The following is a 12,188-nucleotide window of genomic DNA, read 5'->3' as shown; positions in this document are numbered from 1 at the left end:
TCGGCCCCCTTGAACTTTGCAACCTTTTGCCACATTTTATGCTTCAAACATAAAGATATAAAACTGTATTTTTTTGTGAAGAATCAACAACAAGTGGGACACAATCATGAAGTGGAACGACATTTATTGGATATTTCAAACTTTTTTAACAAATCAAAAACTGAAAAATTGGGCGTGCAAAATTATTCAGCCCCTTTACTTTCAGTGCAGCAAACTCTCTCCAGAAGTTCAGTGAGGATCTCTGAATGATCCAATGTTGACGTAAATGACTAATGATGATAAATACAATCCACCTGTGTGTAATCAAGTCTCCGTATAAATGCACCTGCACTGTGATAGTCTCAGAGGTCCGTTAAAAGCGCAGAGAGCATCATGAAGAACAAGGAACACACCAGGCAGGTCCGAGATACTGTTGTGAAGAAGTTTAAAGCCTGATTTGGATACAAAAAGATTTCCCAAGCTTTAAACATCCCAAGGAGCACTGTGCAAGCAATAATATTGAAATGGAAGGAGTATCAGACCACTGCAAATCTACCATGACCTGGCCGTCCCTCTAAACTTTCAGCTCATACAAGGAGAAGACTGATCAGAGATGCAGCCAAGAGGCCCATGATCACTCTGGATGAACTGCAGAGATCTACAGCTGAGGTGGGAGACTCTGTCCATAGGACAACAATCAGTCGTATATTGCACAAATCTGGCCTTTATGGAAGAGTGGCAAGAAGAAAGCCATTTCTTAAAGATATCCATAAAAAGTGTTGTTTAAAGTTTGCCACAAGCCACCTGGGAGACACACCAAACATGTGGAAGAAGGTGCTCTGGTCAGATGAAACCAAAATTGAACTTTTTGGCAACAATGCAAAACGTTATGTTTGGCGTAAAAGCAACACAGCTGAACACACCATCCCCATTGTCAAACATGGTGGTGGCAGCATCATGGTTTGGGCCTGCTTTTCTTCAGCAGGGACAGGGAAGATGGTTAAAATTGATGGGAAGATGGATGGAGCCAAATACAGGACCAATCTGGAAGAAAACCTGATGGAGTCTGCAAAAGACCTGAGACCGGCACAGAGATTTGTCTTCCAACAAGACAATGATCCAAAATATAAAGCAAAATCTACAATGGAATGGTTCAAAAATAAACATATCCAGGTGTTAGAATGGCCAAGTCAAAGTCCAGACCTGAATCCAATCGAGAATCTGTGGAAAGAACTGAAAACTGCTGTTCACAAATGCTCTCCATCCAACCTCACTGAGCTTGAGCTGTTTTGCAAGGAGGAATGGGAAAAAATGTCAGTCTCTCGATGTGCAAAACTGATAGAGACATACCCCAAGCGACTTACAGCTGTAATCGCAGCAAATGGTGGCGCTACAAAGTATTAACTTAAGGGGGCTGAATAATTTTGCACGCCCAATTTTTCAGTTTTTGATTTGTTAAAAAAGTTTGAAATATCCAATAAATGTCGTTCCACTTCATGATTGTGTCCCACTTGTTGTTGATTCTTCACAAAAAAATACAGTTTTATATCTTTATGTTTGAAGCATAAAATGTGGCAAAAGGTCGCAAAGTTCAAGGGGGCCGAATACTTTCGCAAGGCACTGTAGCTGTGCAGCGACGCTCCCCATCCAATCTGACAGAGCTTGAGAGGATCTACAGAGAAGAATGGGAGAAACTCCCAAATACAAGGGAGAAACTCCCCAAATACAATTGTGCCAAGTTTGTAGCATTATATCCAAAAAGACTCAAGGCCGTAATCACTACCAAAGGTGCTTCAACTGAGTAAAGGGTCTGAATACTTATGTAATTTTTCCGGTCATTTTTTTTGTTTTTATTTCCAAAAATGTCTAAAAACCTGTTTTTGATTTGTCATTATGGGGTATAGTGTGTAGATCGATGAATGGGGAAATAACGATTTTTCTCAATTTTAGAATAAGGCTGTAACGTAACAAAATGTGGTAAAAGTCAAGGGGTCTGAATACTTTCCAAATGCACTGTATTTCAAGATGATGTGGATTCCCTAGAAATAATCTGAATTAATGTAAACATTACTTAACTTGTTCAAAACAAGTGTTCTCAATTTACCAGGTATGGAGTAAGTTGAGCAGCGGGACAAGGTAAATTATGCAGCCTACACATTTCTGCACTGAATGAAATATTGCCAATACCTTTTTAAAACCATCTTTATTTTCCAAATACAATTCAACACAATCACTTTTTGGTATTTTAAACATTTTAAGCATCTTTTAACACAGGCTTAACAGGGATTGTTGTTCTCAATTTCTAGCGATAATGCCTGGTAAGAAAAAAATATTAATTTGACTATATTAGCTCACACAGCTACACAGATGCACTTTCATGCTAGGTTTAAGACCTCATATTGAAGCTTTTTGAGACCCCAACTGACGTGTAAAACAGTCTTTAAATTATGTACTTTGGGTTATATACAAGAATCCTGAAACCTCTAACACAATACATTTGTTGGACCTAACTTGCCATGTGGCTTCTTCCTTCACAGACTCCATGAAACGATGACCTCTTCATAAATATTTGGTCAAACTTCACATTTTGTGTATAGTTTCCTAGAAACAAGGGAGGCTCAACTTACCCCTATCTCCCCTATTATCAAACCTAGTTATGTCTGTAAGCTTTCATTTAGAACTATTTGACACATTGTGGAGACTGTCTAGTGAACTTACGATGAACCTTGGGTCATGTTCATTCGGGCACACAACAGTATAAAAATGTCTAACTAAAATGTGCATTTCTTATTGGAAACTTGTGACACCTGGGCTGGGGGAAAAGTCTGTAGGTGTAGAACATGTGTTTATACTGTGCATCTGACTACTGCTGCAAGCAACAAAGAATAACTCACCCCGGTGACGTTACATGAATCAGCACCAGCTCAACCCAGCTGGCGTAGCGATTGGCCACTGGGACGCCCATCACGTAGGAGACACCTCCCGGGTGGTAGTGGTTACTCAGCACTTTCAGAGCAAAAAGCACTCCTACAACACAGGACAGACAGTTCAGTCTCACCATGCCACTCACAGCACAGCATGATTGAGGTCAATTCAGTTTTCAATTCAGGAAGCAAATTGAAAGCAAGTTGAAAAACAGAGTGGACCTTTTTACTGACCAACAGAGGCCCATTCATGTTTAGGCTTATAACTAGGACCTGGGGGTTTTCCTGGTAAAAAAAAAAACTACCATGACCCAAACTATTGTGAGGATAGATAGAAACCTTCCTCAGCAGCATAACAGCAAACACACTGACACTGTAGCTAGCTAGTACCTGAGAAGCCGACTGCACACTCTAAGTTGTAAGAGGGGTCCTGGGTAATCTCCGAGAGCACCATCTCCAGCAGCAGATAAATCACGCCCGTCAGCAGGGAGAAAACAGTCAGAAGCCAGGCGTAGAAGCTGCTGCCAAGCCGGGGCTCCAACTTGACGCCCTTCCACAGGAAGGATGCCATGTTGAAGTACAGGTGCCAGTCGTCTAGGTGGTGCAGCGGCGACAGCACGAGGCGGCGCCAGTCACCACGCCAGTAGGCCTGCTGGACGCTGATGCAGGCCTGGAGGAGGGGTAAGCTGGGTACCAGAAAGAGGTAGACGTTAAGGCCCAATACAGCCAGCGTCACAGGGGGAATGTTCTCCACCCCCACATGGAAGACCTGGGAGGCCAGGAGGATCAGACCCAGCTGACCTCCCCCCCTCTGTCGGTAACGCATCCTCCTCACTCAACTGCGGTAGCTCAGCCTGGAGTGACACACAAACATGTACAATTAAATACAATACAAAATCATACAACTTTCTTTGTCCTTTGAAACAGAGATTTGTCATTTTTTGCATTCTTATGGGGATTTTTAAACACCCCCAGTTTCCACGCACAGACAATACCACAAACACCCACACACAGAGAGCAAGACAAGGGCACCCACATAAAAAAAAAATTACTATAGATGGGTTAGCTGATAACATCACAGAATAAATGTGCATGCTTCAACAGGGCAAAAGTCTGTAATTGTTGTGATTCTGGGTGGCAACAATGACAAGAAAGCTGCCATCTGGGGAATCATAAGGGACTCCTTTCAGATAAAACTATATTGTTATTGATACACAATATATACACAAAAGTATATAGACAACCCTTCAAATTAGTGGATTCGGCTATTTCAGCTACACCTGTTGCTGACAGGTGTATAAAAATCGAGCACACAGCCATGCAATCTCCATAGACAAACATTGGCAGTAGAATGGCCTTACTGAAGCGCTCAATGACACTGTCATAGGATGCCACCTTTACAAGTCAGTTCTGTCAAATTTTGTCTAGGAGGAACAACGGCTCAGCCTCAAAGTGGTAGACCACACAAGCTCACAGAATGGGACCGCTGAGCACTGAAGCGCTTAGCGTGTGAAAATTGTCTGTCCTCGGTTGCAACACTCACTACAGAGTTCCAAACTGCCTCTGGATGCAAAAGCACAAGAACTGTTTGTCGGGAGTTTCATGAAATGGGTTTCCATGGCCGAGCAGCCGCACACAAGCCTAAGATCATCATGCACAATGCTAAGCATCGGCTGGAGTGGTGTTAAGCTCGCCACAATTGGACTCTGGAGCAGTGGAAACACGTTCTCTAGTGTGATGAATCACGGTTCACCGTCTGGCAGTCCGACGGACAAATCTGGGTTTGGCGGATGCCAGGAGAACACTACCTGCCTGAATGCAGTGGCCACTGTAAAGTTTGGTGGAGGAGGAACAATGGTCTATGGCTGTATTTCATGGTTCGGGCTAGGCCCCTTCGTTCCATTCAAGGGAAATCTAAAAGTAGCATTTTCCTCCTTATTGTTAATAGTGAGAAAGCAGAAAGAAAAAAATGAGGAAACTATGCATACATTCTTTGTAAATCACAATTTTTACCATGATGCTAGAGTGGCTAAGGAATGATAGTTACTTTCTGATGATACACAAAATCTGAAAGTGAGAGGAATATTTTCCCACCTTCTCTCCACTAAAGCTACAATATGTAACTTTTTGGTTGACCTGACAACATTCACATGTTATAGATTTGCCAATCTTATTGAAACAAAGTCTAAGAAACGATAGATATGTTGTATTTTACATTTAGCAGAAGCTCTTATCCAGAACGACTTACAGTAGTGAGTGCATACATTTTCCTACTACTGTATGTGGGCTATTTTTATGCTTCCCGTTTTTAGGTTTATTTTTTGCGTCTTACTTTCGGGTTGGTACACCAGCTTCAAATACAATAGTTTTGGTTAAATATATTTCACAGCGGTTTACACGGTACAAGGATTCTGACTAATTTCAGTATGTGACAAAACAAGCAAATATAGTGGAAACTATTTTAATTTTAGCAGCCAGGAAATGGCATCGCGATTTCTGCAATGTGCATCTTTAAGGAGGAAAACGATGCCTTTGTGGCCTGAATGGAGGATGCTTTATGTAGGAGCCGGTCCACTGGGGACATGAGTCTATTTATTACCTGGAATGCACATCGAGTTTAGACGATGGGGTCTAGATCTGCACTATCGGCTTCCTAGGCTAAGATTAGGCCTACATTCCGCCTTAAAACTGTCAGAAAGCAGAGCAATAAACACAAAACAAATGTCAAAATGTAAAGAATATAGTTAGCTAGCTTTCATACTGGAGCCAACAAAAAACAGACTTTGATATTCAATCTCAAATGACAGACACATAACGTTTAGGTTTATAGCTGGTTGATTTAGCCCCAAAATTGTAACTTACTTCCTGGTACCGCGCAGACAGTATTTGAATATATCGCTGGTATTGTTGGTCTCTCTGTCTTCTGGCCGACAAAAACACTTATTAAAGACGATTAAGGGATATTGGTGTTTACCTACACTTAATCATACACGGTAAACTTTTCATGAAATGTCAGGTGAATAGACCAAGTGATGATAACAGATTCGTTTGGTGCACACTGTACAGATCATAATAAAACGTTTCGTAACGAAAACGAGCGTTTCTTATTGGACAAGTTGACATTAGTCCCTCCCCGTTTGCTTCCGTTTGGTTTCCAGTGTGTGAAAGTTCAGTGCATTACCATTATCGCACCACAATAGCAGCATCTGACCACAGTGTATTAGCACGCCACGTACGCACTCACTTTTCCCCCATTATTTTGTATCTCTATGCGTTTCACTTCCCTGTCAAAGTAAAGGTTAAGAAAAATAATGTACTGATGAAAATGTTTAAAAAAAAATATATATATATATGTAAGTTGTGTTTGCATAGCTTTTTGTATCATCTTGTGTTCGTTGTTCAAAGTATTCAGACCCCTTGACTTTTCCACATTTTGATAGTTATAGCCTTTTTCTAAAATTGATAAAATATATTTTAGACATTTTTGTTAATTTATAAAAATAAAAAAATACAGAAATACCTTATTCACATAAGTATTCAGACCCTTCGCTATGAGACTCTAAATTGAGCTCAGAAAATATCCTGTTTCCATTGATCATCCTTGAGATGTGCATATGGAGTCGACCTGTGGTAATTTCAATAGATTGGACATGTCACAACTGTCTATATAAAAGTTGACAGTGCATGTCAGAGCAAAAAACAGGCCATGAGGTCAAAGGAGTTGTCCGTAGAATTGTGTCGAGGCACAGATCTGGGGAAGGGTACCAAAACATTTCTGCAGCATTGAAGGTCCCCAAGAACACAGTGGCCTCCATCATTCTTAAATGGAAGTAGTTTGGAACCACCAAGACTCTTCCTAGAGCTGGCCGCCCGGCCAAACGGGGAGAAGGGCCTTGGTCAGGGAGGTGAACAAGAACCTGATGGTCACCCTGACAGAGCTCCAGAGTTCCTCTGTGAAGATGGTTGTCCTTCTGGAAGGTTCTTCCAACTCTGCAGCACTCCACCAATCAGGCCTTTATGGAAGAGTGGCCAGAAGGAAGCCACTCCTCAGTAAAAAGGAATACCTATGTGAGAATGCTGTTCATCAACTACAGCTCAGCATTTAACACCATAGTACCCAGCATTTAACACCATAGTACCCTCCAAACTCCTGGGTCTCGACCCCGGGTCTCGACCCCGCTCTGTGCAACTGGGTACTGGACTTCCTGACGGGCCGCACCCAGGTGGTGAGGGTAGGTAACAACATCTCCACCCCGCTGATCCTCAACACTGGGGCCCCACAAGGGTGCGTTCTGAGCCCTCTCCTGTACTCCCTGTTCACCCACGACTGCATGGCCACGCACGCCTCCAACTCAATCATCAAGTTTGCGGACGACACAACAGTGGTAGGCTTGATTACCAACAACGATGAGACGGTACAGGGAGGAGGTGAGGACCCTCGGAGTGTGGTGTCAGGAAAATAACCGCACACTCAACATCAACAAAACTAAGGAGATGATTGTGGACTTCAGGAAACAGCAGAGGGAACACCCCCCTATCCACATCGATGGTGGAGAGGGTAGTAAGTTTTAAGTTCCTCGGCGTACACATCACAGACAAACTGAATTGGTCCACCCACACAGACAGCATCGTGAAGAAGGCGCAGCAGCGCCTCTTCAACCTCAGGAGGCTGAAGAAATTTGGCTTGTCACCAAAAGCACTCAGAAACTTCTACAGATGCACAATCGAGAGCATCCTGTCGGGCTGTATCACCGCCTGGTACGGCAACTGCTCCGCCCACAACCGTAAGGCTCTCCAGAGGGTAGTGAGGTCTGCACAACGCATCACCGGGGGCAAACTACCTGCCCTCCAGGACACCTACACCACCCGATGTCACAGGAAGGCCATAAAGATCATCAAGGACAACAACCACCCGAGCCATTGCCTGTTCACCCCGCTATCATCCAGAAGGCGAGGTCAGTACAGGTGCATCAAAGCTGGGACCGAGAGACTGAAAAACAGCTTCTATCTCAAGGCCATCAGACTGTTAAACAGCCACCACTAACATTGAGTGGCTGCTGCCAACACACTGACTCAACTCCAGCCACTTTAATAATGGGAATTGATGGGAATTGATGGGAATTGAATATATCACTAGCCACTTTAAACAATGCTACTTAATATAATGTTTACATACCCTACATTATTCATCTCATATGTATACATATATACTGTACTCTATATCATCTACTGCATCTTTATGTAATACATGTATCACTAGCCACTTTAAACTATGCCACTTTGTTTACATACCCTTCTCATATGTATATACTGTACTCGATACCATCTACTGCATCTTGCCTATGCCGCTCTGTACCATCACTCATTCATATATCTTTATGTACAAATTCTTTATCCCTTTACACTTGTGTGTATAAGGTAGTAGTTTTGGAATTGTTAGTTAGATTACTCGTTGGTTATTACTGCATTGTCGGAACTAGAAGCACAAGCATGTCGCTACACTCGCATTTTAACATCTGCTAACCATGTGTATGTGACAAATACAATTTGATTTGATTTGATTTGAAAAGCACATGACAGCCTGCTTGGAGTTTGCCAAAAGGCACCTAAAAGACTCTCAGACCATGAGAAACAAGATTCTCTGGTCTGATGAAACCAGGATGGAACTCTTTGGCCGGAATGCCAAGCGTAATGTCTGGAGGAAACCTGACCCCATCCCTACGGTGAAACATGGTGGTGGCAGCATCATGCTGTGGGGACTAGTCAGGATCGAGGGAAAGATGAAAAGAGCAAAGTGCAGAAAGAGATCCTTGATGAAATCCTGCTCCAGAGCGGTCAGGACCTCAGACTGGGGCGAAGATTCACCTTCCAAACAGGACAATGACCCAAAGCACACACTCAAGACAACGCAGGAGTGGCTTTGGGACAAGTCTCTGAATGTCCTTGAGTGGCCCAGCCAGAGCCCGTACTTGAACCTGATCGAACATCTCTGGAGAGACCTGAAAATAGCAGACACGTCCCAACTAATCTGACAGAACTTGAGAGGATCTGCACAGAATAAGAGGAGAAACTCCCCAAATACAGGTGTGCCAAGCTTGTAGCGTCATACCCAAGAAGATTTGAGGATGTAATCGCAACCAAAGGTGCTTCAACAAAGTACTGAGTAAAGGGTCTGAATACTTTTTCATTTTATAAATTTGCTAACATTTCTAAATACCTGATTTTGCTTTGTCATTGAGGTATTGTGTGTAGACTGATGAGAGAAAAGCTATTTAATCAATTTTAAAATAAGACTGTAACATAAGATGTGGAAAAAGACAAGGGGTCTGAATACTTTTCGAATGCATCGTAGCTATTGTGTACAAAAACATCAACATAACCCCTCCTACCTACATGTTCTTTATTGACTCTCATGATGTGTGTGTATATATGCCTGCATGCATTTGAAAGAAAGAGCATGAGTGTGCATGTACAAGAGTGTGCATGTGTGTGTGTGTGAGTATGGCCATTTGGCACAGCAGGCAGTAGGCCTCGTTCCAACTGTGTCTGTCTGTCCATCCGTCCTGCTGTCTGTCAGACTGTTTTCAAAGCAGAGAAGATAGCGATGGACTACAACACATGAAAATCTTAATTCAGAACCTGTCCTGACAAGACCCCTCCCCTTAGGCCCAGGGATAATCATTCCGGAACAATGAGATCACCGCTCAATGGCCAATGTGTGAGCACTTCCCCTGTCCCCAACCACATACACTCATGTGCACGGACACGGACAAACAGACTGGCACACGCATGCATTTAAGGGAATGAATAATGTCTGCTAAATATGTGTATGCGACCAATAACATTTAATATACACACACACACACACACACCAGCACACTCATGTGAATGCACACACACACCACTGTCGTGTCTTTACTATCATTAAACTGAAGACATAGTTTTTATCAAAGATTCTCTGTAATTAGTATTACGCGATCAACTGATTAATCACGTAACTAATTAACTAGGAAGTCGGGGCACCAAGGAAAAATATTCAGATTACAAAGATATAATTTCCTAAAATAAATGTTCAGATATTTTATCTGATCAATTAGTCTTCGAATTAATGAATTATTTACTTAACACACGTTAGTCTCATTCCAAACGTCGTAAATTGTTGGTTGTCTGCACGAACCCAGTCTTGAATATGAGTCATCCATACATCAATTGTCTTAAATCATTTATTTATTACTAACTAAGTAATTCACAGAAATGCATAAACAAACAGTAAATATGGTTACATGAAATGATAGGAGAATATGCCCTAGTGAGCTAAACCGGCATGGCGGCTCGTTAGACAAAAGGCTAAGTGGGGGTCGACTAAGAAGTCACTACAGAGTGATAATTATAACAATTGAAATGCTAATCCTTTACACATGAACGCTCACTCATTCGGGAACAATTGCAATCAATATATATTTACGCTCAGTGTGTCGTCTTGATCGCTGGTGAAAAGTGTGTTTCTTTTGTAGAATTGTCTGTCTCTCTCCCTCTCTCTCTCAGTTGTGGTTAGAGGGAATAGTTCAGAGTGACATTCATTAGTTTCATTATAGAATGGTGGTTCGGCGGTTGTCGTTCTTAGCGTTCAATGATACCGAATTCCTAGCTGCAGACTAGTAATTAATATCAAAGACTTGTTCTTATTCTGTCGGTATCGATAGTCTAAGACACATATGTCAGAGTCAAGGCCCGCGGGCCACATCCGGCCCGCAAGAAGGTTTTTTACGGCCCCTGGGATGATCTTGATTTATTATTAGAACCGGCCCGCAGCAAGCCGGCAGCCCGCAGATCTTTTACACGCACCAATACTACATTTCCCACAATGCAAAGGTGACGCACCGAGCAGTAGGCTGCTTCATTTCAATATTTATTGGCACAGCAGTCGTCAGCATCACAGTAAAATTAACTTTCAGATACCCATCAAAAATGGCAAAACGGAAGGTGGATACTGAGAACCGGGGGTTTCAAACAAGGTGGGAGTCGGAGTATATGTTCACGAAGGTAGCTGGAAAACCTGTGTGTCTTCTGTGTGGAGAAAGTGTGGCGGTACTGAAAGAGTATAATCTGAGACGACATTATGAAACGAAACACGCGGACAAAAACAAGAATATGGACATGGAACAAAGGCTACAAAAGGCAGAGGAATTAAAACGAGGCCTCAAAGGCCAGGCTGCTGTCAAGGCCAGTTTTATTTTGGCAGAAGAGATCGCTAAATCAGCCCGGCCATTTACGGAGGGGGATTTCATCAAAAACTGCATGATTAAAGTTTGTGACGAAGTTTGCCCAGAAAAAAGGCAACTCTTTTTAAATGTGAGTCTGAGCAGAAACACCATTGCCGAGAGAGTAGACCAGTTGTCCATCAATCTAAAAGAGCAGCTTGTGAAAAAGGGAAAATATTTTATTGCATATTCCTTGGCTGTGGATGAGAGCACCGACATTTCTGACATTGCCCAGTTGTCAATTTTCATCCGCGGAGTGGACTCCAACCTAAGCGTGACAGAGGAGTTTTTGGCTTTACGTCCTATGCATGGCACAACTACGGGGCATGATTTGTATGAAGAGGTGTCAAGATGTGTAAATGAGATGGAGCTGCCTTGGGAAAAACTCGTGGGTTTGACAACCGACGGAGCACCTGCGATGTGTGGACACAGGAGCGGACTGGTGGCGAAGATACGGGAAAAGATGCAAGAGGAAAACGCGACAGGTGAGCTGACAGCTTATCATTGTATCATACACCAGGAAGCGTTGTGCGGTAAAGCCTTGAAAATGGAGCATGTAATGAGCATCATCACGCGCACAGTTAACTTTATCAGAGCCAAAGGTTTGAATCACCGCCAGTTCAAGGCATTTCTGACGGAGTTAGAAACGGAGCATGGTGATTTGCCTTATCACACAGAGGTGCGATGGCTAAGCCAGGGAAAGGTGCTTCAAAGATGTTTCGAGCTTCGTGAGGAGATTTGTCTGTTCTTGGACAGCAAAGGGAAAGACACAACACAACTCCGAGACGAAATGTTTCTGTGTGAAATGGCTTTTCTGTGTGACATTACGAGTCATCTGAATGCAATAAACTTGCAGCTGCAGGGTCGGGATCGTGTCATCTCTGATATGTACAGTACAGTGAAGGCATTTAAAACCAAACTGACTCTGTGGGAGACGCAGATGCGGAAAGAAAATTTGAGCCACTTTCCCAGCTGCCAGACCATGAAAGAGAAGCTCTCTACCAGTGCGTTCCCGAGCACACAG

General features: G+C 42.8%; 1 protein-coding gene across 3 annotated transcripts in view; it reads right to left on the bottom strand.

The window, feature by feature from the left end:
* Positions 1 to 12,188, bottom strand: part of rhbdd1 (rhomboid domain containing 1) — a 29,697-nt gene that overhangs the window by 6,473 nt on the left and 11,036 nt on the right. For 2 of the 3 annotated variants that reach the window (XM_021587198.2, XM_021587199.2), the window contains exons 1-3: positions 5,766 to 6,003; positions 3,294 to 3,757; positions 2,874 to 3,006 (exon numbers count right to left, since the gene is read on the bottom strand). In XM_021587198.2, coding sequence (XP_021442873.1) covers positions 2,874 to 3,006; positions 3,294 to 3,729 — 569 coding nt within the window. In that variant the 5' untranslated portion in view covers positions 3,730 to 3,757; positions 5,766 to 6,003. Of the gene's footprint in view, positions 1 to 2,873; positions 3,007 to 3,293; positions 3,758 to 5,765; positions 6,004 to 12,188 lie in introns of those variants that run through there. The other variant, XM_036965158.1, reaches the window with a different exon arrangement.

Source organism: Oncorhynchus mykiss, chromosome 27 (genome assembly GCF_013265735.2).
Source record: "Oncorhynchus mykiss isolate Arlee chromosome 27, USDA_OmykA_1.1, whole genome shotgun sequence".
In the NCBI taxonomy this organism is placed as follows: Eukaryota; Metazoa; Chordata; class Actinopteri; order Salmoniformes; family Salmonidae; genus Oncorhynchus; species Oncorhynchus mykiss.
The sequence above is the reverse complement of the archived record's forward strand: the minus strand, read 5'-3'. Positions and strand labels throughout refer to the sequence as shown.